Below are 23905 nucleotides of genomic sequence, written 5' to 3'. Positions count from 1 at the left end.
AAAAGGGATTTGGTGCTTTTCTGCTCAGTGATACCAATGAGGGCACATCCTGCAGTCAGTGTAGAATCCAGAGGTGGTTCTACATGTCTGAGGTGAAGTTTTACTGAGCAGGAATAAAATGGGTTCTGACCCCCTGGTCAGTTAGCACGTACAGATTTCGCATCTCCCTGTCTCAGTGAAAGGGCAGCTAAATACTGCTGGGAACTTATTTATGCACTGCAGGATGCTCATGGGGTTATGGAGAAAGTGCAGGTCCTGCTCTCTTTAGGCTGAACTGAATTTTTTGTGCAGCTATCAAGTTTAATGAGATGATCCAGCAAGGAGCAACCTTACAAAAAGAAAAAAAAAAAAAAAAAAGCAAGCCCTGTCTGGTTCAGCATCCATTTGCATGACTGCTAATGACTTTTAGTGAGGAAGAGGTGCTGTTGTGTAGGTGGGGATGAAGGGATTAATATGGCAGCTTCAATTTACATTGATGTAAACTGATGTAAACTAGCATGAGATTGCAATTAGGTGAAATGGGCTAAGTGTTTTTATCTGTCCCTACAGGGAAAGTATCCCATCAAAACCCCAAACAACAGTAAATCTATTTTCTACTGGTTTAATAAGCTGAATCAGCTCTCTGAGGGATCAGATGAGTGCCAAAGCTGGCATAAGAACCAGAGCAAGCAAATGCAACTGAAAATGACGAAAGGAGAGGAGAGCAAGACTTGGCATTTCCCTACCAGTAAAGTGTTAGATTGACTTACACACTGACTTTAATGTGCAAGGCTTTGGTGTCAGCATCAAAGTCAACATAAATGCAGGCTGTGGTCAGAAGGGTTGAGGACACATTCTTTTGATTAGTAATCTGAATGTGGATAATTTGCAAATTTTTAGAAAATAGTAGAACTTATGAATTTAAAGTGAAGAAGAAATTAACACAAAATGCTGAAAATGGATCTAGGAAAAAATGTAAGGTAAGACTGCAGCAGAGTCAAATGTGCCTGGTGAAAGGGAAAAATAGAAACCATAGCTCGCTGTTGGTCTTTGATAGCTGTTTATCACCAGAAAACCTCAATACACTCCTAAGTCTTTATTAAAGATGATTAATTTTGGGAAGTGCTGATCACAGCTAAGAGCATTCACTCATGGGCCTAGGGCAAGAACATGTTAAAGAATGTTGGGTATTGTAGACACATTTGTTATCACTGACTCAAAACATTATCTGAAATACCCATAGGACAGCCAACAAATTTTTAGAGCTGTTAGTGATTGCTTTGGTGGTGTTAGGGCTTTGAAAACATGCCCCAGTTTTCTTAAGGAGGATGTGGAAATGAGACCACTGTGTGTAGCTTCAGGACACAACTTAGCTGCATGGAAAGATGCCAGAACAAACTGATAGACAATCAGTCTGTAAGTGCCTAGAACTTAATACATGTTCAGAGGCAGCTACTGTAGCTTTGTTAAAAGCAAATCTTCCTGCCTTTGTAAAGCTCTTGCAAAAAAGGAAAATGAATTTTTACAATTCATTAGCCTCAACAGTGTTTATAATATGTGAGAATTCCAGTCAGCAGTGTTGGGATCTCAGGAGGAATAGACCATCCAGTTTTGGGCATCACCATTCAAAAAGATTTGTTATACTGCAAAATGTCCTGTAGAGAGAAAGAGGGGTAATAGAAAAAAAAAGATATGTGAAGAAAAGTTGGAAAACCACTTTAGTCATAGCAATGAATATATTTGTATGACATGCCTCTCTTGTGATTGTAAATGGGAGCAAATGGTTGAGTTGTCTCTTATAAGGCATTATTTCTCTTACTCAGTTTTGCAAATCTGATTTTCTGGCAGACAAGCTTTTACTCTAGCAATAACACTTGTCTGCTTGCCAGTCCATCTGTTTTGCTTCTCCCTCTAGACTGGTACAGTTTGGCAAATACCCAGACGCTCAAACACAAGTGTTCTGGGATGTCTGTCCTAGCCAAAAAACAAAAAGCACAAAACTTGTAAATTCGAGTTGTATCACTTAAGACTGACTTAACCTAGTTAGACAACTGCCAGGGCAATATGGCACTAAATGACCAAGCTGGACACTGTCTGGGAAGTCAGCTAACTTTGAACCTTTCTGTAGAAGAAAATGAGTCCTTCTGTTGCATTCTCTTCTCTACCTCATTCTTGGTTTGGTTTTGGTGGGTGAAAGGGGAGGTGAGAGGAGCCCTTCTAGTCAATCCAGCTGAATGTTGGATTTTAAATGTGAAATCTGCCAGAGAATGAAGCAGTGTTTTCCTTCAAGGATCTGGAAAGCCTTCCTTATAAGGGAGCAAATGCAGCAAACTGCTTGGGATGCAGCTCCCCGTGGAGCAAGTTGCTACACAAATGGAGGGAGGGGTTAGAACATAACTCCTGTTTTTCTTTTAAAAACTTTGAAGTTTTGTATGCAGAAAGGGGTAATTGCCCTATGGTCAGCTTTGGGGGACAAAATGTCAGCCAAAAAAATAAAGCTGGGGTGAACTCTATACCCTTGGGAATCTTCCTGAGTTTTAGACAGGAAACTATATACACGAAGAACATACAACCTGTAACAACTATTGATCTTCTTGTTATTATGTTACTATTGTTTAAAAAGTTTCTGTACCCTCTATGAATTAAAAAAAAAAAAACAAAACCCAAAACAACAAGGCTTCTAGGCAGTTCCTGCATTTCTGTACCATAAACTTTTCCTATATTATATTTTAGTCAGATTGTACCTGTTTTGCTAAGACTTGTGAGAAGGCAGAATCCCTGTCAGTGTTGATCTGTATTTCTGGGCTGCTGGTGTACTGTGTCCAGTTCTGGGCTCCCCAGTACAGGAGAAACAAGGAGCTGCTCCAGGGTCTGACAAAGGGCTACTGAGATGGGTAAGGGACTGGGGAGCCTTTCAGATAAGGAAAGGCTGAGAGAGCTGAGATCTCGAGAGTGCAAAGGAGACAGAGACCCATGCCAGGAAAAGGGGAAGTGGGTGCAAACAGAAACACTGGAGGTTCTGGCTGAACACAGGGAAGCACTGTGAGGGTGACTGAGCACTGGAACAGGCTGCCCAGATAGGCTGTGGGATCTCCATCCTTGGAGATAATCTAAAGCCAGCTGGATGTGCTCCTGGGCAGCCTGCTCCAGGTGTCCTTGCTGGGCAGGGGTTGGACCAGATCATCTCCAGGATTTCCTTGCAGCCTCAGGCATTCTGTGGTTCTTTGCATCACTAGCAGAAAAGAGGCCTCTGAACAGGGGTTTGAGGGGTGCTTTAAGGAAGGAAAAATATAATAAACTGCTTGTATCTATACTTACTATGTATCATGTAGTTCTGGGAACAGCAGAGTACATGTATTCAAAGTTAAAGCCTTCCTAAGTATGACTGGATTCAGAATAAATGTATTATAAATTGTCTGCCAAAAACATTTCTTGCAATTTCTTTTTAATTTTACTGCAGATGATTTAGGAAGATATTTATCTAGTACTCTCTTCAATTAATTTGTGCTTCTCCATTTTGTATTGCAGAGAGGAATAAATACTTTACATGTTAACTAAAAACTAGCAGAAGGCTCATCTATCCACTTTTTCTCATATTATGCTGCCTTTTTATAAATCTGATTTCAGTAACCAGTTATTGTATTCTATTGATACTATCAAAATAACTTCAACTGCAAAACATAAAAGGAACAAGGCATATCAGTAACAGAATTCTTTCACCTTTCAACTCTTCCTGCTTGTGTTTCTCACTGTTTTTTGTTCTTTCTCTGTTTGTTGAACTGTGGCAATTTAGTGAGTTGTGGTTTCAGTTTCTATCTGAATTTCCTTGTATCAAGTTTCCTGACGTTTTGGTTTCAGCTTCACATGGTAGACCCCCTTCTCTAATGGACTGTTCTAACCTCTTGCAATCCTTGGAAGCAATAATTCGTTGAGGAATTAGTGCAGCACAGAGATTTATTCCTCAATTACCATGTGCAACATTTAACATTTGTTGTTGCAAAAACAGTTTGTTCAAGTATGGCATAAATCTGACCCTCTGAAAGTACGTTCTTTATCAGTTGCTGACAGCCCTAGAGGCCCCTCATTTCTCAGTTGCTCAGCCCCAGATTAAAGAACCTCCTTCTCTTTGAGCTATAGCAGCTTTTTCTCCCTGTGTGGCAGACTTGTGGATTTTGGTCTGCCTGGCCCTGTTCCCCAGCTGTCCATTAAAACACTGCAGCACAAGAGAACACGTGCAGTTCACTGATTTGCATCAGTACAGGGCTACAGCCTTTATTGCAAGGGTTGTAAATCAGTTTCCATCTGTGCATTCTGTCCCTGCAATCCCATCTTCAATGCTGTTGCTTCTTTTACTTTCAGCCATCTCAGTTCAGGTGCATGGAAGGTCTGAGCAATCAGCCCTCTCTGTTTCCAGGGCTTTCGGTTGACTTGTCAGTTCTCCTGCTGGTCTCTGGACTGGTGAATTCTTCTCTGTATATTATGTAAAGTCCTTTTCCAGCTATTTTGTTCAGCTCTGACATCTGGACAGGAGCCTGTATCTTTGATTGTGGTGAATAACCAAAAGTGCATCTGAACAGCAGTGGAGCACTTCTGGTCCTGCTGCTGGCACAGGTTATTCCATCCTGTACAATCCGAGTGTGGTCAGGTCATGCCACAGCTCCTGTGAACCCCTGGTGGGACTGTCCAGCAGCACTGCCTGGTTTCATTGCTCTGGTTAAGCCATTTGCTATTTCTTTTCTGAACACGCAGAACAATGCAGAGCAATCTAGAATTTACTCTTCAAGATGGTTTTGATTGTAATGTACAAGTCTTTGAATGCATCCCTTTTATTTAGGAATAAATAGGATATATATTGCTGAATAAAAATGTTTTCTCCTTACAGCATAAATCCAGTGACTGTTGCTATGAAGGTGAGACCAGAACTGGGGAGATGTTTATTTGTTTCTAAAGGCCACTTTAAAGCATCTACTTATTTCTAATCAATGAGCCATTGCAAGGTTTTATCTTCTGTTTTCAGCACTCCTTCAATGCAGAGTTCCTGTTAAAAAGGCAGCCCAGCCAGCTGCAATGTGTTGTCACTACGTTTAATGGTGGAGATGTATGTACACCAAGCCAAGGAAGAGCTGTTCTGTTTTAACACACCCGCTGGTGACCTTGGGTACAGCCTGACTCCCTCCCAAAGCTCAGTAGTGAATTTAAATGGTCGCTGCAGGGTGTAAGCTTAGAAATCTCTTTTTTCAGGTCTACTCAGGTAAAGCTGGAGGCTCTATTGTAAGTTTGGAGACATCCCTGTTAAGCTGTGTCCAGCAAATACCCACAAAGTGTTGCCCGTGCTCACTCCAGGGTGCTTCACCCTTGAGAAGTGGAAACAGACTCTGACCCACTTTTTTTGCCATGTAAAATACCCCAAGTGGTGGAATGAAATTTAGCATTAACCAAAAGTAGGCTGTGTGGACATTAGTGTGTTGAGAGTTTTTTCTGAAAACAGCTTTTTTGGTTTTCATTGGTTGGTTGGCAGCTGCATTAATTTTAAAAGTACTTCTGTCTACAGGGGTAAGTCTTGTTCTGCCTTTATTGATTAATTTAATAGAAAATTTAAAGCCCCATTTTCTAGCACTGCTGTTGAAACTGCTTCATATACCTCAAGGAGCTGACTTTGAAAACTTCTATATATTGAAACACTTCAGTTCCCTGAACCTCACTATACATTCATAAGTGTTAGTGCTTATGCAAGGGACATGAGTGGGTGGTGGGCTTCAGATTTCTGCAGGGCCATCTCAGCAATGTGGGTTTAGACTGGATAAAAGTGATACAGAATCACAGCCTTAATCCCTGAATATTGTACATGAAGCATAAACATATACCAGTACCTGTGGGGACAGAGCATCATCAGTAAATGAAATTTGCCATTAAATTTATCACTACATTCCCTCCCACTCTCATTTGGGGCACAGAAGACACTGCCCATTTTTCCTCTTCTACTTCCATGCAAAGTAATTAAGAGCACATGGGAATGGGAAAATGCTTCTGCATCCAGAAGAGTCTTTTAATGCATATAGAATGGCAGAATCTGTGGTAGTCACTACTGCAAAGACAATGAGGCTGGTCTTGGGTTTCTGAATATACATGACTGTCTCTATACAGTAATGGCAGATTTTCCAAATCTGTGTGTGTTCAGACAGCACTGCAAAGCCTTGCATTGCCTCTCTGACAAGACATAAATGTCACTGTGTCTAGGACAGATAGAGAAAGCATTTTTAGGTTGTTTTCAGATATGCTTCTTGTGAAGGGCATGCTGAGTGAAAGGACAAAAAGCCTTTCCTCTAGGTCACAACTGCTCTGATGTGTTCAGGTCGCCTGAAGAGCCTTCTGCTTCTACAAAAACAGGAGAAATATTAGAGCCTTTAGCAGAGCTTTGTATCTTCTCTATTTGCAGTTAGTAATTAATGTTACTGAGAGATGTGAGAGAACAGTCAGTAATGAGAGCAGCATTTGGGAAGTGGTTACTGAGTCTGACTCACAGGATTTGTCACAGTGCACAACACTACAAGGTGTAGTGAGGTATTGCATAAAGGCAGGAGGATTATGGGTGTAAATAACCCCGAGGTCTACTGAGCTTTACATACAGAGTAATTGATCAGACATGCATTATTTCCTTGCCAGAAAGTACTCACCCAATGTAACAAGCTTTTAAACTAAAAGGGAGTGTTGGTGGAGCTCCTGCAAAAGGGACTGTGTTCTTGTAACAGGTGGCTTTCTTGGAATCTTGTTAAGAGGATGAGGCAGATCTGTTTTTTCAACCTGTTTTCTACAAAATCCAGCATTTGATAGACTGTGAATCCAGTTTATTACAAAACAATACATCATGTTCCTGAAGAACCTTCCACCATAAAGACCTTCCAGTGGGAAAAGTGTTATTGGTTGGGTTTTTTTTGTTGTTTTTGTATTATAAAGGATAAAGGAGCAAGTGAAACACATTGTCTGTGGGTTGTAGGGAACTCTTATGGCCCTTTTCAGTGTCATAAATGCCAATCATGCCATGTGATAAGGCTATTACAAATAGAGTTGCTGGATCCTTGGAGATAACAGCATGTGGAAGATACATTTTATTGCTGTAATTTAGTTTGCAGGAGTTCGATCAGAGCCACTTCCTACAGACTCATTTGGATGCTTTAGTGTGAAATCCACTCAGGTGGAAAGCTCTTACATCTACAGATCTATGACTGATTATGGTGAATTAATGGCAGAGTTAGTTGGGAGGAAAACAGGATATGAGAGCTGCCCTCGAATTTGCAGTTAATTATCTGCATGTTTGTGTCCAGCACCTGCCTTCCAGACAATTCTGGCAGAGTCTAGTCTAGAGTAGGAAAATGGATCTTTCTTTCAGCTCTTGAAGGGTATGGCTGAACTTCAGTATAAATAGATGGTAATTTCTGTGGACAAGATGGTGAATTCTCTCAGCAAGAAATGATAGATTTACTTTGCACTGATATTGCATGTTATAAAGAGACAAGTCTAATATTAGAGAAAGCAGAGAAGCAAATCTTGGCAGTTAAAATAAGCAGGGATTGTCAGGTCCTGAATTTTGAAGTGTTGCCCACAATAGTCAATTTGTGCCAATAATGAGTGCCTAATTTTCTTGAAGAGTAGAACATCATGTCAGTATTCTAGCTCTTAAAAAAGAAGGTAATCCTTAGATGAATATTTGACTTGAAAGGTTTGCTTTCTTTCAAGTCCTTCTAAGCTACTTTTTCTGTTGTATTTAGAGGCATCTTTTTAACTGCCGTTTACAACGGAGAAATCAGTTGCTGAGGAGGGAAATGGCTATTGCATCTTGAATTACAGAGTATTTATGAAATGTCAGGGTGAGTTGTGGTGAGCAGCTGAAATGTGCTTAGATCAGTGGATATCCAATTTCCGGTATGGCACAAAATATTGCTGTGCAGTGGGAAGACATCAGTTTGCTAAGATACAGAAAAAATGTGTTTCTTATTTTCATATCATGTGTTCTTTGTGGCACATCATAATCATAAGCAAACAGATGCCTATAGATTATTTTCTCCTAGTTTTTGAGTTATTTACACACAGGAATCTGAAGTTGTTCAGTTGGCTGTGGTGCTGACTGAGGGGCTGCTGCAGCTAAAGCTGGAGAGATGAAGGGGTTGCTGAGGCATTGCTTCCTGTATTACTGCCTTGTTTATGTTCTGCTGTATAAAACATGGTAATCTGTATATGTAATCGTTGGTATACCGAGTGAGCAGGCAGGATTTTTCCTTAAAAGGAAAATGTCACAAAATACAGCTTTTTAATATATACAAGTGGTACATGACCTCCTGAGAGATCAGAATGCTCTTTCTTAATATATAGGACAATGACAAAGGGATCACCTTCTGCCCTAAGGAGTTTATGAATTAGGTGTAAGACTAAACTTCCACATATGATAAGAATTGCATTTATAGTACATGCCTTGGTTCAGGCCTTCTGTGCACATAGCTGGGCAGTGCCTCCTAAACGGTACAGACACATAGTGTGAAACACTGCTCAGTTACACACCTCAATTAATGCATGGGTGTTGGTAGCAATTATGCTGCATACTACATCAAAGACCTCCTTTTTTCAAAGAGATGGGAATTTGGTGGGCTCAGACTTGTGCACTAAAAACAATGATTAGAGCTGCAAGTCAAATTTGTGTCTGATTACTGTCTGAATGGAATGGGTTATTTAAAATTGGTCATTGGCTCTTTATTTCTGCTTTTTTACAGGTTGCATGGCCGATACCATGAAATGGCACCAAACGTTGTGCCCATGGACTATACAAGGGACCCAGATGTTAAACTACCTATGCAGCTTATAATAAACATGCCTGAGCTAAAGGTATCACTTCTGACTGCTTTCAAACTGTATCTTAACTTCTGTAGCTCGTCTGCCAGACTTTTTGCCAAGTTTGATATCCAGAAGCTCTGTGCCATGCTGAGGTCTTCCCCTTCCTGTTACTGTTCAAGGGCAAAACCAACCCCAGAAACTGGAAAATATTCAGGTGAATGTCTTTCTTGCAGAGATTGTTGGGGTAGATGTTAAAGGAAATTAACAGGAAATAAAATTTCATATAAATGGAAAGATTAAGCATATACAAGCATTTAATTCAATAGAAGACCTTGGAAAATTTTTATCCTTCAGTTATTCTTCAGACTCTGATTTTTCAGATGCCAATGGACAGTTTGTATTTCTGAAGAAACTGAGAAATAATTTAGAATTCGTTGTCACTGTAAGCACGGGTTTCTTCACCTAAACATGTTTATGCTTTTTCTAATGGCATCAGCATTCCTTAGGGTTTATGTTATCATCTCTGGGATCTTGATTGTGCAACATGGAATCCTTACGCACAGTTCTGTGACTCCTCTGAGTTTAACTGCCAGATGGCTGAAAGCTGCTTTGTGACAAATCAGGGCTAAGTTTAGAAAAGAAAGTGAGAAATTATGAACTCCCAGAGTCTTTTTGGCTTCAGTGATACAAGATTGAACACTTAAGGAACAGCTCGTTCTATGAAAACATTAGAGATGGAAGGCCTGGTACTTAAGCTGCCATGCAAACCAGAAATTTTATACTGGATCATATTGAGATTGAGATACAGGAGCATCTCTGGCTAGCTTAGCAAACTTAGGTGGTAATGATAGACTTCCTGAGAGACTTCCATATATGAGGTGGATCATAATCTATCTTCTTGCACCACAAGTCTAGGAGGCTTTCTGACCCTCCTTTAGAAGATGGGGTCTCCAGGGTAATGGAACTTGAATTTATGAAAATAACAGGACAAATTCAGTGTTAAATTTTATACAAATTCTCTCTCAGGTGTCTTAAGTCTGTGGAATAACCTTAGAAATATTGGTGTCAAACCACTCATTTTATTTCAGGGATTTTAGGAGCTCACAGAGAAAAGTGCTTTCAATAGCTACTGAGCTTGTTTCCAGTAAAACAACTGTAAGAGGACACTAGGTCTTATTCCATAACTCTTTCAAAGCATTGACACAAAAAGATATTAAAATGCCTGGGATCTTTTTTATAAATTGGGATCCATCATGGTCGTGAAGCATCTTGTGGTCACCTGTGCAGATGGGGGTGAGGGGGAGAGAGTCTTTCCCCAAGAGTTCAGTTTTGAAGCAACCTAGGTACTAACTCCAGCTCATACACTAAGAAAAAATCTATAAACTTTGCAACTTGACCAGACTGTCTAACAAATCATTATGGTGTTTTCTTTCTTCGGTAAATTTTCATCAAGGTGAAGACAAAGCCAACATTTACATCTTAAAATAGAAATAAATGACCTAAATGTCTATTGAATTCTAATAAAATTAGTGCTAATTTCAATGCACCTGGCTTTTTTCATATACACATTACATTTCTAGTTACTGGCAATGTTGAGCTCAATACCACTACAGGTTCTGACAAACGGATAGAATCAATAATGCACTTTTCTAAATTAGATTTGGCTACAATAAAGAAAGATCTTTACCTCATGCATTAACATTTTGAGTCTGAATTTTTGTGTTTCAAGAAAAAAAATGCTGATGGTCATTCACTTTAATTGGTAATTAATTATTCACTAACTTCTGATTCTTAAAAGTTGAAAGTCAGGACAAGAAATAAATAAATAAAGAAGGGGAAGGTACTTTAAGTTGATTAGGTCTACCATTACACTGAAGTGAAAAGAGCTACTTTAAAAAAAAAAGAGCTTTACTCCATTAGTTTCATTGCAGTCTCTGGTCTCTAATTTTGACAATCTTGGTTACACTTGCACCAGTCTAATAGATTAACTTTGGGGCATCTGGACACTTGTGAGATTGCAGTAATAAATATTGCAAAACTGTAGCCATGGTATGGACTGTTCCATGTGGGACTGGGCAGAAAGCAAAAGTGGTATTTTTTCAAATTCAAACTCATTTCACACACATTATCCCTGTTATTTCCATAGCTCTGCATGTGGGAATGTGATCTGGTGCCAGAGACGGCTGTGACTGGTAGCAGTGAGTGGATGTCAATCCTATATCCCAAAGTCTCTGCCTCTTCCCCTGGAGTGTGGGCTCTCTGTGGGTATTGCAGTGCAGAGCAATCCTTCTCTCAGGAGCTGGTCATCAAAAGGCTCCTGGAGGGGAACCATTTTTGTTTCACTCCCTTTACAGTCTGTTGCTTTCTGGGTTTTGGCTCACCCAGAAACTTCTTTGGTCCTCTCAGGCCTTGTCATTAGCCACAGTGGGGAGTGAGGTAGTTCATAAATCCACTGCTAAACCGGATGGGCAGCAGGCACAGGAATCACTCAATAGCCAAGAAGGACACACAGGGAACAGCAAATCCATTGCACATTTCAGAAGCGAAGTTAGCACCTTGTTTTTAGTAAGTTTAAGCATGAATGCATACGAGTTGCTTCAAAAAAACAAAAATCTTTCTACAGTGTTAATAGGATGAGATTTTAGAAGTAATTTCAGTGAGTTTTCAGGTTCAAATGTAATGGCCAATGACACCTGAGAGAGCAGGGTGATATTCTTCCCAAGCCCTAGCCCTGCTCTGGTCAATCTTTGCCTGCAGCTCATCTCAACATCCTTGTCTGCATTCTGTTGTTTCTAGCTATGATGGGATGTTTAACTCCCTTCAGACCACCCTTTTTGTTTCTGTGAAGTCCTTTCTTACCTGAGTATCTCAACTGCATGTGCTCCAAGTGTCACAAGAGAGGGCCACTTTGTCTCTGTCAAACCCCAGACCTGCACCTCCACAATGGTCTGCAGCATTGTCTGTGCAGTTCCCTGTCACCAGTTCAGAATCAGTTTACGGTTATGCTTTCTAAGTGAATGAAATGCTCTTTTCTGTTAAGACATAAACATATCAATTTAGCACTATCTTAGCCTTGGTTTCTGCAGGAATTCCTTAAACAGTACCCCACAGGCACTGCAGAGTAGTTTGATGGCATCAGTATAATCATAGACACATAAAATCCAAGTTATTGATTTTGAGGAAGAAGGAAAAAACCATACAAAGAAACTTGCTTTTATCTGCTCTGGGGACAATTTGCTGTTGCACTTATTATGCTTCCCTCCTAAAGCACCAGTCTTTCCTATGGAGCTTTGGTAATGAACAATTTACCCATTTTTATATTAATGTTTGTCTGATAGCAGTGATTTTTTTTCTTTAATAACTCCTAGAAATTGAGAAAGGTAAGCTTTTTATCATTTCTGAAAAAGTCCCGATTAAAGCATCTAAAGGGATTCTGACTTGCAATAGTCTGCAAAACAGACTGCTTTGTGTTTTTAAATATATTCTCTCAAGTCAGTGGGGACATATATTCAAATACAAAAGGGAAAATCATCATTGTGTTTCTGTGGATATGAAAATTAATAAGCATTTTGTAATGACTGTTTAGTATTTCTAACTTTATTATCTTGACCTATCTGTGAACTTCAGTTGCAATCTCTTATTTCCAAAATGCAGTCAGCTTGTGGGAATAGGACTGGAGGCTTGAAATTAATTCCTCAAGCTACAAAACAGATATGGCAAAAGGCCCCCACAGTGCTTTCCTAGAGTCTGTGATGGAAACCAGAGGACAGGGGAATATAACAGGTGACTTGGTAAGATTCAGCTGCAATCTCAGGAATAAACCGTATAATGCTTTGTTAGAAAACTAACGGTTATGTTCTATTGTAAGGTGTTATAGGTCTGTATGTTGGAATAGATGCTGTGTGAGATTAAAAAATGCATAGACACAATTATGTGAGTAGAAGTGATCCTTACAAAGGTGGATGGCACATTTAGGATTCTCTCAAGCCACTGCCGCAACATCAGTCTGCAAAACAGCAGAGGTTTTTTCAGTTGCAATTCTTTATTGTTTCTGTCTCCCCTCTAGTTTTTATTGTGAGAGTACAGAGAAAGCTTTTTAACAAGGCAAGTTTCTAGCTTTAAATGGATTCTTTTTTTCAACAATTAGTGCTTAAGGGAAAACAATCTAGGAAAGAACAGTATCATTTTCTCCTTTATTCCCTTCCCCCATGGCTCTTCCTTTAAATATGATGGAACCCTAATCTGTGCTCTTTAGAGTAGAGGTAATGAAATTACAGAAAGGATGTGAAAAGTATCTGTGAAGGTAAGCTAATACTTTCCATTGTGTAAGCCACAGATATACTGCCTGAAGACACATAATATGAGAAAGTTAAAGGAAAGAAATCAATATGAGGAAAGATTTTATTTTTCATTTTGGATTTAGAGATCCATTTGGCAAAGAGTTACTTAAGAAGTAGGCTTAAGTCCATTTAGTTCATTAATTCATCTGGATTTTCAAGATCTCTGACATGCCAAATAAATAACTCATACCACTGCAATATGCTTATTGAGGCCGTGAGATCCTGCCCTAGCCTTTCTAATGCACCAAGTCCCAGGTTTGATGTTCACTGCTGATAGGGATATTTGCATCTGCGTGCTCCTGGTTTGTTACCCAATGCTGCCTCTAAGATGTCGCTTTACTACTGTTACCATGACACTTAGTTCTGATCAGGTTTTTTCCAGAGAAAACTAAACAGCATTTTGGAAATGAAAAATAAATTTCTAATGTGTTTTGATGTCTGTTCTGATATTTGGCATTCTCAAATATCAAACATTTAACACATACACCACGTGTGCTGTTAGGAAGAAAGGGGCCTTTTCATATATTTCAGCCCAAATGAATCTTACTTTGGCTTATTTGGAAACTGGCAGTTTGAAACAATAGGACCAATTGTTCTTCCCTGCATATCTGTGTGTGTATCCCATAAACAGGTAAATGTGTGTTCCACAAACATTTGCAGGCATTGAAGTGAGGTACTTTAACCTGAGCAGTACCCACAGATGCATACCTGCTGTACCTACAGATCATTCACGAGACATCAGTGATCAGTACATATCCTTTTACAAAGAGGTTCTCTCAGCCATCTGCCTGCTTCTGGGGTGTTGGTTTTCATTTTGAGACTCTGGAGAGATGTGACCCTGCTGCTTTTTGAGGCTGCTGTCTTTTTATTTTCAGGAATCCCTCTTTTCTATTCAGTTTAATTTTGTTTTATCTGGCCTGGTTTGGTCTTCATCTGAACAGTGAACTAATTAATCTCCTACCCTTTGAAATCTGTAGGCCTGTTCCCTATTGTAGAATTCCTTCAGTTATCAAACCCTGCAGGAAAATTTGTATTTAGTATAGATTACTTTAATGAGCTGTCATCTGAGCCTCAGGCTCTGTGGTCCCTACTTCACCTGTCCATTGAAACAGCCTTGTTCCTGGCTATTTATTTTTTTAGTCTTCACAGTTATGCCAAAAATATGTTCTATAGATGCTTTTGTTCTACATGTGAATTATCAAGAAAGAATTCAAGTAAACTAAAAAATAACATTTTCTGGTTGTTCATCTGTAAAATATATTTGTTATTTGGAATTTTATTTAAAATAATTGTATGGATTATGAATACCTGTTAGGTAATTAAACTTAGAGGGAAAAAATATTAAATGGATATATGATTGAGCTTCTGAGCTTTCACAATACTGCTTCTTTTAAAGCCAAACAAAATGCTGCATGCATATTACAAATAATGAACTTAATATGACACTACCACAGCTGTTTGCATTTATAAATCAATATGGTAATCAGTGTCTTGGCTTCAGAAAAGATCTGTAGCACAGCTTTGATGAGATGCTGCTCACAGCCTTGGTGATCTTTGTGTGCTGTTCATATTCAATGGAATTGAATTGATTTCCAAGTTTTCTACAGCTACAAATCTGTGTTGGGGTTTTATATAGCTGTGAGAAAGATGCTGGGGTTTACTATAAAAACATTAGTTTTGTATTTCAGAGAAATAAAGCAGCTTTTCTTATGCTTGCTTGTGTGTTTAAGTCTTTAGAATATTGCCTTATTCTAGGGTGCTAGAAATGATCTCTCAAAGGTTAGACATTGACGTGTATCAGTGTGAAAATAAAAGCCTATTCAGCAGCAAGGACTGCTGAAACTTCCTGCTAGAGCACACAAATGTAAATTTTTGGATGCATGTTGGGGAAAAAAAAGAAAAAGTGGTCTTCGATGAGCCAAGCATGAAATGTAATATTCATTATCAGGGAGTCTGTGGGTTTTTTTATCTTCCAAATATCAATCTATGTATGTCTTTCACAGGAAAATCCCTTCAAAGAAAGGATTGTGGAGTCTTTCTCAGAAGATGGAGAGGGGAGCCTGAGCTTCAATGACTTTGTGGATATGTTCTCTGTGCTCAGTGAAATGGCTCCCCGAGAGCTTAAAGCAATCTATGCCTTTAAGATCTATGGTACTGTATGGGAGTGCTTTGGGGTGCTTTTCGTGTTTGGAGTAAAGAAGTGGGACACTTGGTGACCTTTGGTTCTTCTGTTGTTTAGATTTTAACACAGATAACTTCATTTGTAAAGAAGACTTGGAAAAAACCCTCAACAAGCTGACCCGGGAAGAGCTGACAGCAGAAGAAATCACTCTGGTTTGTGAAAAAGTGATAGAAGAAGCTGACATGGATGGTGATGGGAAATTAGGATTTGCAGATTTCGAAAACATGATTTCCAAGGCACCAGACTTTCTCAGGTATTATTTCAAGAAAAAGAGAGTCTCTTGCATACTTTCAGGTATTTTTTAAGAATATCACTGTGCAGTGTAATACAAGAAATGTCAGGCATAAGTATTTTACTAGAGAACTGACTAGAGGATGACTTCATACCTAGCTCAATTTATTTTCTAGGGCATATTCCAGTACTCTCCTAACTTTAGACAAAGAGCTCAATGACTTTTAATTATCACCTTCCTTGCCTCTCCACTCCTGTTGCTATGGGTTCAGGAAAATATTTTGATCTATTATCATCTCAAATTCATATTTTCTTTGAGCCTATAGCAAGGATCCCTAGTGTCTGCATAGGAATGTGTGTAAATATTGTATATATGTTATACATGGAAACAGATTGATCTGTTTGCTGAAAAAGTCAATGTTTTTTGAAGAATTTTTAAGTGACCTGCAGAACACAGAATATTATTTCTTTCATGAATGAAATTTCTGAGGAAAGACATTAAAGTGATTCTACAATAAAGCAGAAGCACATAATTCCTGTGAACCTTGAGAAACATCAGCTTCTGGAGAGGAGACACTCAAAGTTAATGTGAATGTCTTTTATACATTTCAGGTATTCCTTGACTAATCAAGTGTATCAATGGAAACCCTTTTAGAACGAGATACATGTCATCATTATGGTGAGGCTCAGCTCAGTAGGTATTCTAGTATTTTGTTAACAGATATTTCCAGGTAAGAAAACATTTTCTTTATACTGCTATCCATGTAGAAGCTGCTGGGGTCAGTAGGGCTTCCTTTAATCAATCAAAAGGCTATGCTGTACCTTCAAATGCAGTAGAGAACAGTGATCAAATGTGAAGAATTGAAGGCAGATCTGAAGATTCAGCAGAAGCTGCAGTTTCAGAAGTTTCCTCTGCCATGACTGACTTTACTGCTGTGTTGTAGAGGCCTGTAAACTGCTGACTGAGTGTTCCAAGCTGAGGCTGCTGTGCAGTCCAGTCATTTCCTGAGAAAGTTGCAGAGAGGAATGTTTGCCAGTGCAGCCATTGGAATGACTGTCACAATTATTCTTTTCCAGTTTTGTGATGTTTTGGGAAGATGAGGAAATGAGTGAAAATCACTGAGTGCTGGGTATTCAGCAGGACGAGATGATGAGTAAAAAGAGGGATGAAGTAAGAAGCAAAGTATTATAGTTTAGGTAAGAAAAAGTGGAGAGTACCAATAAAATATAGGATGAGGCTACCAAGTATTGGAAGAGTGAGCATCCAGCTGCTCAGTTTAAACACATGTACTTGGATCCATGTTTGTGACAAGATATCTGCTCTGTGCTTAAGATGGCAAGGTGCATATTTAAGGCAGATGCTTTGCACCCCTGGCTTCCAGAGGAATTATAACTTCCCCATCCTTTCAGGTTCAGGAATTTAGCTGGGTCATTGGATTCATCTCTCAAGTCCTCAGGTCTAAGAGCTCTTGATGTCGTAAAAAAGAATCTCCTTCCACCCGCTAACCAAAACACTGGTTTAGAGCCTCTGACCAGGCAGTTTCTACATGAATAGCAGCTTCTATGGGGATAACAGTACAAAGAAAACAATTTCTTAACTGGAAATATATGGAAAGAAAATATTAGAATCCTCTGAAGAATCTAATGTTTCTCATAGTTCAGCAATATGTCTTTGAAGCTATATTGGAAAATGAGGGTGTGATGGAAAAAATCTCAGAATTGAGAATGTGTAGGTTCTCTAGTTTGGTTTCTGTTTCAGCCAGAGTTAACAGCTGCAGGAAAAGAAAGTAACAGCGCCATGAGACCACTTTTTATCCAAATCATGGAAGATTTGATACCTTTGCCTTACTGTGGTTAACTGTTCTTTTTACCTGTAAAGGTATTTTATTTTTTTAGGACATTGTTAGTCCTATTTTTCCTGTATGCACTGCATCACAGTCTGACATATTTGTAATAATGAACTTCCTGTTCTGAGGAAATAATTCTAATTTTTAAAATACTATGTAAATGTTGTATTCTAAAGAGAGAGAGTGATTTGACTTTTGGAATGGGATTCATTGAAGTTTAATGAAGTTTAATAGGTACACCAAAGTCTGACTGGGGACTGAACCTGTAAAAGCACTCTGGCAGTAACCAGTGCCTGCTGACATGTGACAGACTTTGTGACATGGGACAAGAGTGCAATTCCTGTAGCTGATCTCTCATCACAAAAAATCCCCCAGTTCCTGTCCATTAAGTTCAATTGTGCCATAACACTCTTGGACACATTACCTATTCATTTACTGAGCCAGTGCTTTCTTACATCTTTCTGAATTAATCTCTAGCTCAATTCCCAGCCTCTCATTTTCTTCTCCTCCGAGTCTTCAGCTGCAATGGTTGTCTTAAGTGATGGCCTTGGGCTGTGTGCAGCCAAAGGGCAGGCAGGGCTGTTGCAGCTTCACTGGGTAATCTAATACAGAGCATGCAAAGCACAGGAAGTGTCTTAATAGCAGATCACCAACCCTATATGCCAGTGGTCAACTGAACTAGCTTCTTACTATTGCAAAAAGATAGGAAAACATGTTTTCACTGTGTCCATTTGAAATCTTAAGCTGACACATGGAAGAAATACCAACCCATCAATATCCAGAGACAGTAATATTTTAATTTGGTTTTGTATATCTCCACTTTTTATGCCAAATTAAATTCCAGAATTGTGCACATTCCAGTATTTAAATTCAAGAAAGCCTGAGAGAGTCTCATAATTTACCCTTTCAGCTGCTCAGCGGCTGTGAAAATGGAACACCTAGGAACCAAAGCAACAGCCACATTGAAAACGATTTCCAGTGAGCAATTGGAGATGTTGGGTAACCACAGTTTGCAGGGATTTTGCTGTGAAGCCATGGGCAGTCAATATTTCTGAATATCTGATCCCACAATACCATCCAGGCACCTGATATGTGAGCCTTTTGAAAATGCTGAATAACTTACAAGGCCCAGATGATTTTTATCTGTAGTAAAGGATTTTGTACTCTGTTCTTTGTCTTTTCGCCCCACCAAAAGCCACCTCTTTACATCCTAAAAGGAGGAAATGTAGGATTTCTAGCAGTTCAGTTTTATCCCTGGCTCTGCCATGGCTTGAACAGGTGATCTGTACTAAGCCATAGAACACTTTGTTCTCTCTGCTCTGTTATGTGGGCCCAGTGCTCACCTGACTTCAGACAAACATTGAGGACTTTCATCCAGCTATAAATTATCATCAACATTAACATGAGATTTGGAGTTACTGAGGAGGAATATCTTCTTTACTCTGTGGAAAACGGTTGAAGGTCAGATTCTTATAGCAATGTGTACTCAGGTTTTGAAGCATGTTTTTTACACTTGCTGGGTTTTTTTAAAGCTGTCATATTATCATGCCTACTAAACATACACAGCAGGCATTAGTTTTGGCACCAGGATCCAGGCTTTGAGCTGGTATGAGCTGAAGTTCATCCACTGTATGTTAACTGATTTTCCTTATCTCATCACTCCTTTCTGAAACCTTTACTTAATGACCCTGTGTAGGTTTAATCTCCTGCAGACAGCCTTTGCCAGCTTTGTGCTGCTGTCAGGCAAATGAAGATGCAATAAAGTCTGTTGCTTGATTTGCACTGCTGTCGCTGAGGAATTTTTTCCAGACTAGAAGAAAGCACTGTTAATCATTAAGCAGGGAAGATCTATGCAGTTGGCTGTTATCCCGGAAGCTGGACTAAGCTGTAAATGATAATGACAGTTACTAGTTCAGAAAATTTGATCCCAGTAGTTTTATTTCACTCAAAATTGTTATCATTAAGAAGCTGCTTGTAGTTTAATGGAAGCATTGGCAGTTTGAGCTGGCACTAGCTAAGTGTCCTGTTCTACAAGACTGGTTACGTTTTCCACAGGAAATTGTTGTATAAATCATCCTGGAAGTTTCAGCTTATTTGAATGCCTGAGGGTGAAGCATGCTGTAACAATATGTAGTGGGGTTTGAGAGGAATATGGCATTAGTAATACCTGGGAGCTGCCAGAGCCAGACAGGGAAACAACACATTAAACAAGGTGATGGCACTGGAAATGCAGTATTTCTGAAACCTCGGTGGGCCTTTGCCCATCCACCAGTTGATGCTGTGGCTCCAATCCTACCAAATGCTGAAGTAAAGGAAGCTCTCTTGGAGGGAATGTGCATCTCACAAGACTGTCCCAACAGGCAGATTAATTAGTTCTCAACAGCTAATAATAGCGCTAGTGACAAATTGGCAAGAGATGCTTAGCAAAGAAACATTGGAAGGGAATAATTTTTGTCAGTATTTTTCACAGAGTATTTTAGGTGCTTCTTAGTAAAAAGCTGAAACTTCAAAGGCAAAATGACACCCTGATAAAAATAGAATTTTTTTTCCAATTACCAGATTTCCAGTTATGTGGATTTGGATGGATTTTTTTTAGGAGTCATGCCTCAAATGTTTTCACAGACAATGTTATGGATTTTTTAGCCCCTAGATATTACTTTTGTGGGAGTTAATTTTTGAGAGCTTGGATTAATATAGTCTCTAGACATTTCTTGAATTGTGAACAAGATATTTATAATTCTTTTGTTTAAAAAACCTTAGTGCCAGGAAACTATTTGCATCACTATCTGCTCTCTCCCACAGTACTTAGGTTAGTGTGCCAGGCTGCTATACAGCATATCTTTTACTGTCACCCAGATTGAATAAATTCCTAGGGACAAAGTTCCTAGGGACCATGGTGGATATGAAATTTTATCTCCTCCAAATGCATACCACAAGCTTCCTTTAGTGAATTTCTGATTCAAATCTAATAGCTGTAATTAAGTTAGAGTATTCTTTTTGGTAAAACAAAATCCAAAAAGCGTGCATCCAGAACTCTTCAGCCTCTCAAATGTTCCAAGATAGTTTTCTTCCAGTGTAGGCAACAAAATTACAGAATTTACATACAAAAATACATATTAATCTATTCTCATTTCAGTCAGCCCAGAAAGAAACTTACAGGTGATACTCTCAGGGCAGTGAACAGAGCCTGCAGCCTGTAGATAGTGAGGTTTCAGCATACCCACTTTAACTTGTCTCTCCCTGTCCTGCTGAGATGCTCAGGAGCTCTTCTGAAGACTGCTGGAAGTATAAAATCTGCTGCTTGCCTGTATCAAAGAACAAATAGAAGATAAGAATCAGGATCTCTTTGTCCCAACAAAAGAAACAACTTTACCTGCCTAATTTGTTTTGTTTAGAACCCAAATGCTGTGCCATAGCCCAAGTACCATTGGGAAACATTTAGCTCTGCTCCATATCCAATAAATTGGGCAATTTACACTTGATTCAATCCAGTGCTGAGCTTGGCCCCTGGGCTAATGAATTCAGAAGATGGGATTTTCTCCCTTAATATTAAAATCTTCTCAAAGCACCAAAGGAAAGAGTCAATTTCTTTACATAGCACCTTCCTTTTTGTACTTAAAGGAAAATGTTGTGCACAGTGACAAATGTGTTTATATCTCTTAATCTTTTTCTTTCTTGTGCAGTACTTTCCACATAAGAATCTGAAGATGTCTCTGCCAGTCCAGCCTTTCTGAATCTCAGGCACTCCAGGGGCTTTTGTCCTCTAATGAGGGCTTCTTAGAACTCAGCAGAAGGTACTGAAATAATTCTGGTTCACAAAGAGACACAAACGTCATGTGATCTACAGGATATTTGGAACAGTCACATTTTTATCTTCACTGCTGGCCAAGCACTCTGGCAAAGATGGTTGGTTGTTGGATTGTGGTTTTTCTTTTTTTCCTCCCCATTTTTTTAACAGTCAGAATCAGAATATTATTAAAGGTATTTCCACATAGTTTTTATATTTATGAATATTTAATACTGCTCTTAAAAGTGCAAAAAAAAAAAAGATTGAGAGAAAGATTAGCTTTGGTGTGTTTTCCAAGAGTCTTTGAAAGAAAGCATGGGCCTTAAATAATGAGATGCCTCTATCACTGTGTTGTACAGCTTGGGGATCTTGCATGGAAAATGTCTGAGGTGAAAGAACTGCAGTCAAGATCAAGCTCCCCGTGTTGAAGACAACCACAGCCCAGGTTTGCCTTTCAGCCATTGAAATGGCAACTGCTGGGTTTGGTGCTTACCTTCAACCAATATTTTATGGATTGTTGTGTCCCTATAAAACTTGAAATATTTGCCTTTTGTATATGAAAACTGCATCTGTGATTAATTTCTTCCCAAGATAAATGGTAAAACTATGTCCTTATTCTCAAAGGGGCTCCTGCATTTACTCATTCTGTGGGCTGATAATGTTGAATGGAGGAACATGGTCATCTATAACTCATGAAGAAGTTGAAGAAGCACAGAACTACTATTAAGGACATAAAAAGACATTTTCTTTCTAAACAAGCTATGCAATCTCTCCCATAAAATGCATGAATGCAATTCTATGTTTCTCTTTCCCCTCCAGCTGGAAATCAGCTAGATCTTTTTTTTTTCCCCACTTCCAGTATTGTTGAGGTACTGGGGACTGAAGACAATCATACATGTATTAATTACTGTTCTAACAGTCAATAGAAGGGCTCTGTCACTTACATGGCTTCTGTATCAAAGTCATCACAATTAAAACTTTTGAAGCATTCTGTTGTGCTTTGAGAATTTTTAGGCTGAACACACACTAATTTCCTTTCTGATTATTATTCCAATTACTATAAAGTTAAATCTTTCAAAGGATGAAATGTGTTATTCTTATTGAAAAAGTTGCTTAAGTACAGAACCTAACCTTTTTATCATTTCTGTAGGGATGGCGATGCTTTTCTACCTTGGAAACTCTTCTGTGTGGTGAGCTTGCAGGGTAGATTGCTGTTAGATTTACACACTATCAATGAAGGAGCAATATTTCTCTAGCAGTATGGTGGTACACTAAAATTTTCAATGGAAATTTTGGATATTCAAGGTATACAGGACAGTCTTGTCTAAGATTGCACAGTGGAAGTGAAACCTGTATGTTAGTAATAATATTTATTTGTAATATACAGTTTAGAGCAATCATGTTCAGTGATGTTTATAGCATTTTAATGCTTCCTCCTACTGATTTCTGTTTAGATAAAGGAACTAAAACCTGAATTCCCTTACCCAAGTTAGAATTAACAGACATCAATTCTAATATTCAGTTCTAATTGAGTAAAAAGAGATTCAAACCTCTTTTTCATTTTGAGCAGATTAAGTTAGATGTACCGGCTGCATCAATCTATTTGCAAGACATTGACATTAAGAGAGATTATGTTAAAATTATTACCTATTAATTGAATTATCAGCCTAATTTTTAAATATTTTTTTTTATTTTATTTTTTAATTTCAAGAGAGGCATTTAATCTTGGAAGCCTTGTGAGTTGTGTAGGAAGATATGATTACAATGTGTTGTAAAATACCAGGTTGCAAGATTCTGGATGAGATTATTTAGACAAAAAGGGCCTGGTGCTGATGACAGATCAGTTGCTTTCGACACCAACGTTCGTCTTCTATGTTTTAAGATTGTTATTACCTAAAATTCCTGTTTTCCTGACACTGTGTCATTCCATGGTTGCATTGTATTTGCCTCTTAAAGGAAAAACTCAGTTGCCTTGGAATGTGCTCAGTGTGTTGTTTTCCTGTGTCCTCCCTGACCTAAATGTCACAAAGCAATTGAAGAGACACTTGAGCTTGCAGCCAGATGTTTGACCTTGGAGTCATCCATCTGAGCTGAGAAACAAAGAGAAAAAGAAATTGGGAGCACACTGTGAAAAAATATTCCTGTCCTTAGAGAAGAATTCTTGCAGAACACTGCAGATAAAATGTGTGCAGCTGTCCTAACTGCCTTTATCTTTTCGACTTGTGTTCACGTCCTGTAACAAAACCCGGAGAAACCTTGTATGTCCCTGGCGTTTGGGAGAAATATGTGCACTAAATACCTCAGCACTGCCTAGTGGTGGGTAAGTTGTTACAGCACCTGATGGCAAAGGTAAGGGATAGATTTCTGCAGAGCTTTGTGTTTGCATTTTCTTACTTGTCTGTAGTTGGATGTCTTATGACTGAAACTTTTCTCACAGACTGTTGAGTAAATAGGAGTTCAGTGTGATGCAAATTGAATCCTGTCAAGAGGTATTAAACCAGCTGGCTTTTGGCAGTTGTATTACTGGCACAGCCTAACAGATTCACCAGCAAGTGTTTCTTCAACCAGCCTTACTCCAAAAGAGCATCAGACCATGTAGAAAGAAACTGAAACAGTAAGAGATTTAGATTTAAAACAGTTTTGGATTTAGCCCAAAAGCTAAAAAGTGTTGAATATGAATAGACATTACTATATTCTTTCAAAAATGGACAAAGAA

The 23905-nt window shown here is 38.8% G+C and overlaps 1 protein-coding gene across 9 annotated transcripts in view; it reads left to right on the top strand.

Moving 5' to 3' along the window:
* The window catches only part of CIB2 (calcium and integrin binding family member 2), a 38853-nt gene extending 16673 nt beyond the window's left edge, over nucleotides 1-22180 (top strand). For 6 of the 9 annotated variants that reach the window (XM_085070918.1, XM_085070916.1, XM_085070917.1 and 3 more), the window contains 4 exons: nucleotides 8742-8853; nucleotides 15146-15293; nucleotides 15382-15577; nucleotides 21086-22180. In XM_085070918.1, coding sequence (XP_084927044.1) covers nucleotides 8764-8853; nucleotides 15146-15293; nucleotides 15382-15577; nucleotides 21086-21107 — 456 coding nt within the window. In that variant the 5' untranslated portion in view covers nucleotides 8742-8763 and the 3' untranslated portion in view covers nucleotides 21108-22180. The remainder of the gene's footprint in view (nucleotides 1-8741; nucleotides 8854-15145; nucleotides 15294-15381; nucleotides 15578-21085) is intronic. The other 3 variants (XR_014854350.1, XR_014854349.1, XR_014854348.1) reach the window with 3 other exon arrangements.
* The last annotated feature ends 1725 nt before the right edge of the window (nucleotides 22181-23905 follow it).

This window comes from Lichenostomus cassidix, chromosome 10 (assembly GCF_008360975.1).
Source record: "Lichenostomus cassidix isolate B80296 chromosome 10, HeHo_3.0, whole genome shotgun sequence".
NCBI classification, from domain to species: domain Eukaryota; kingdom Metazoa; phylum Chordata; class Aves; order Passeriformes; family Meliphagidae; genus Lichenostomus; species Lichenostomus cassidix.
This window is presented reverse-complemented; position numbering and strand designations above follow the sequence as displayed.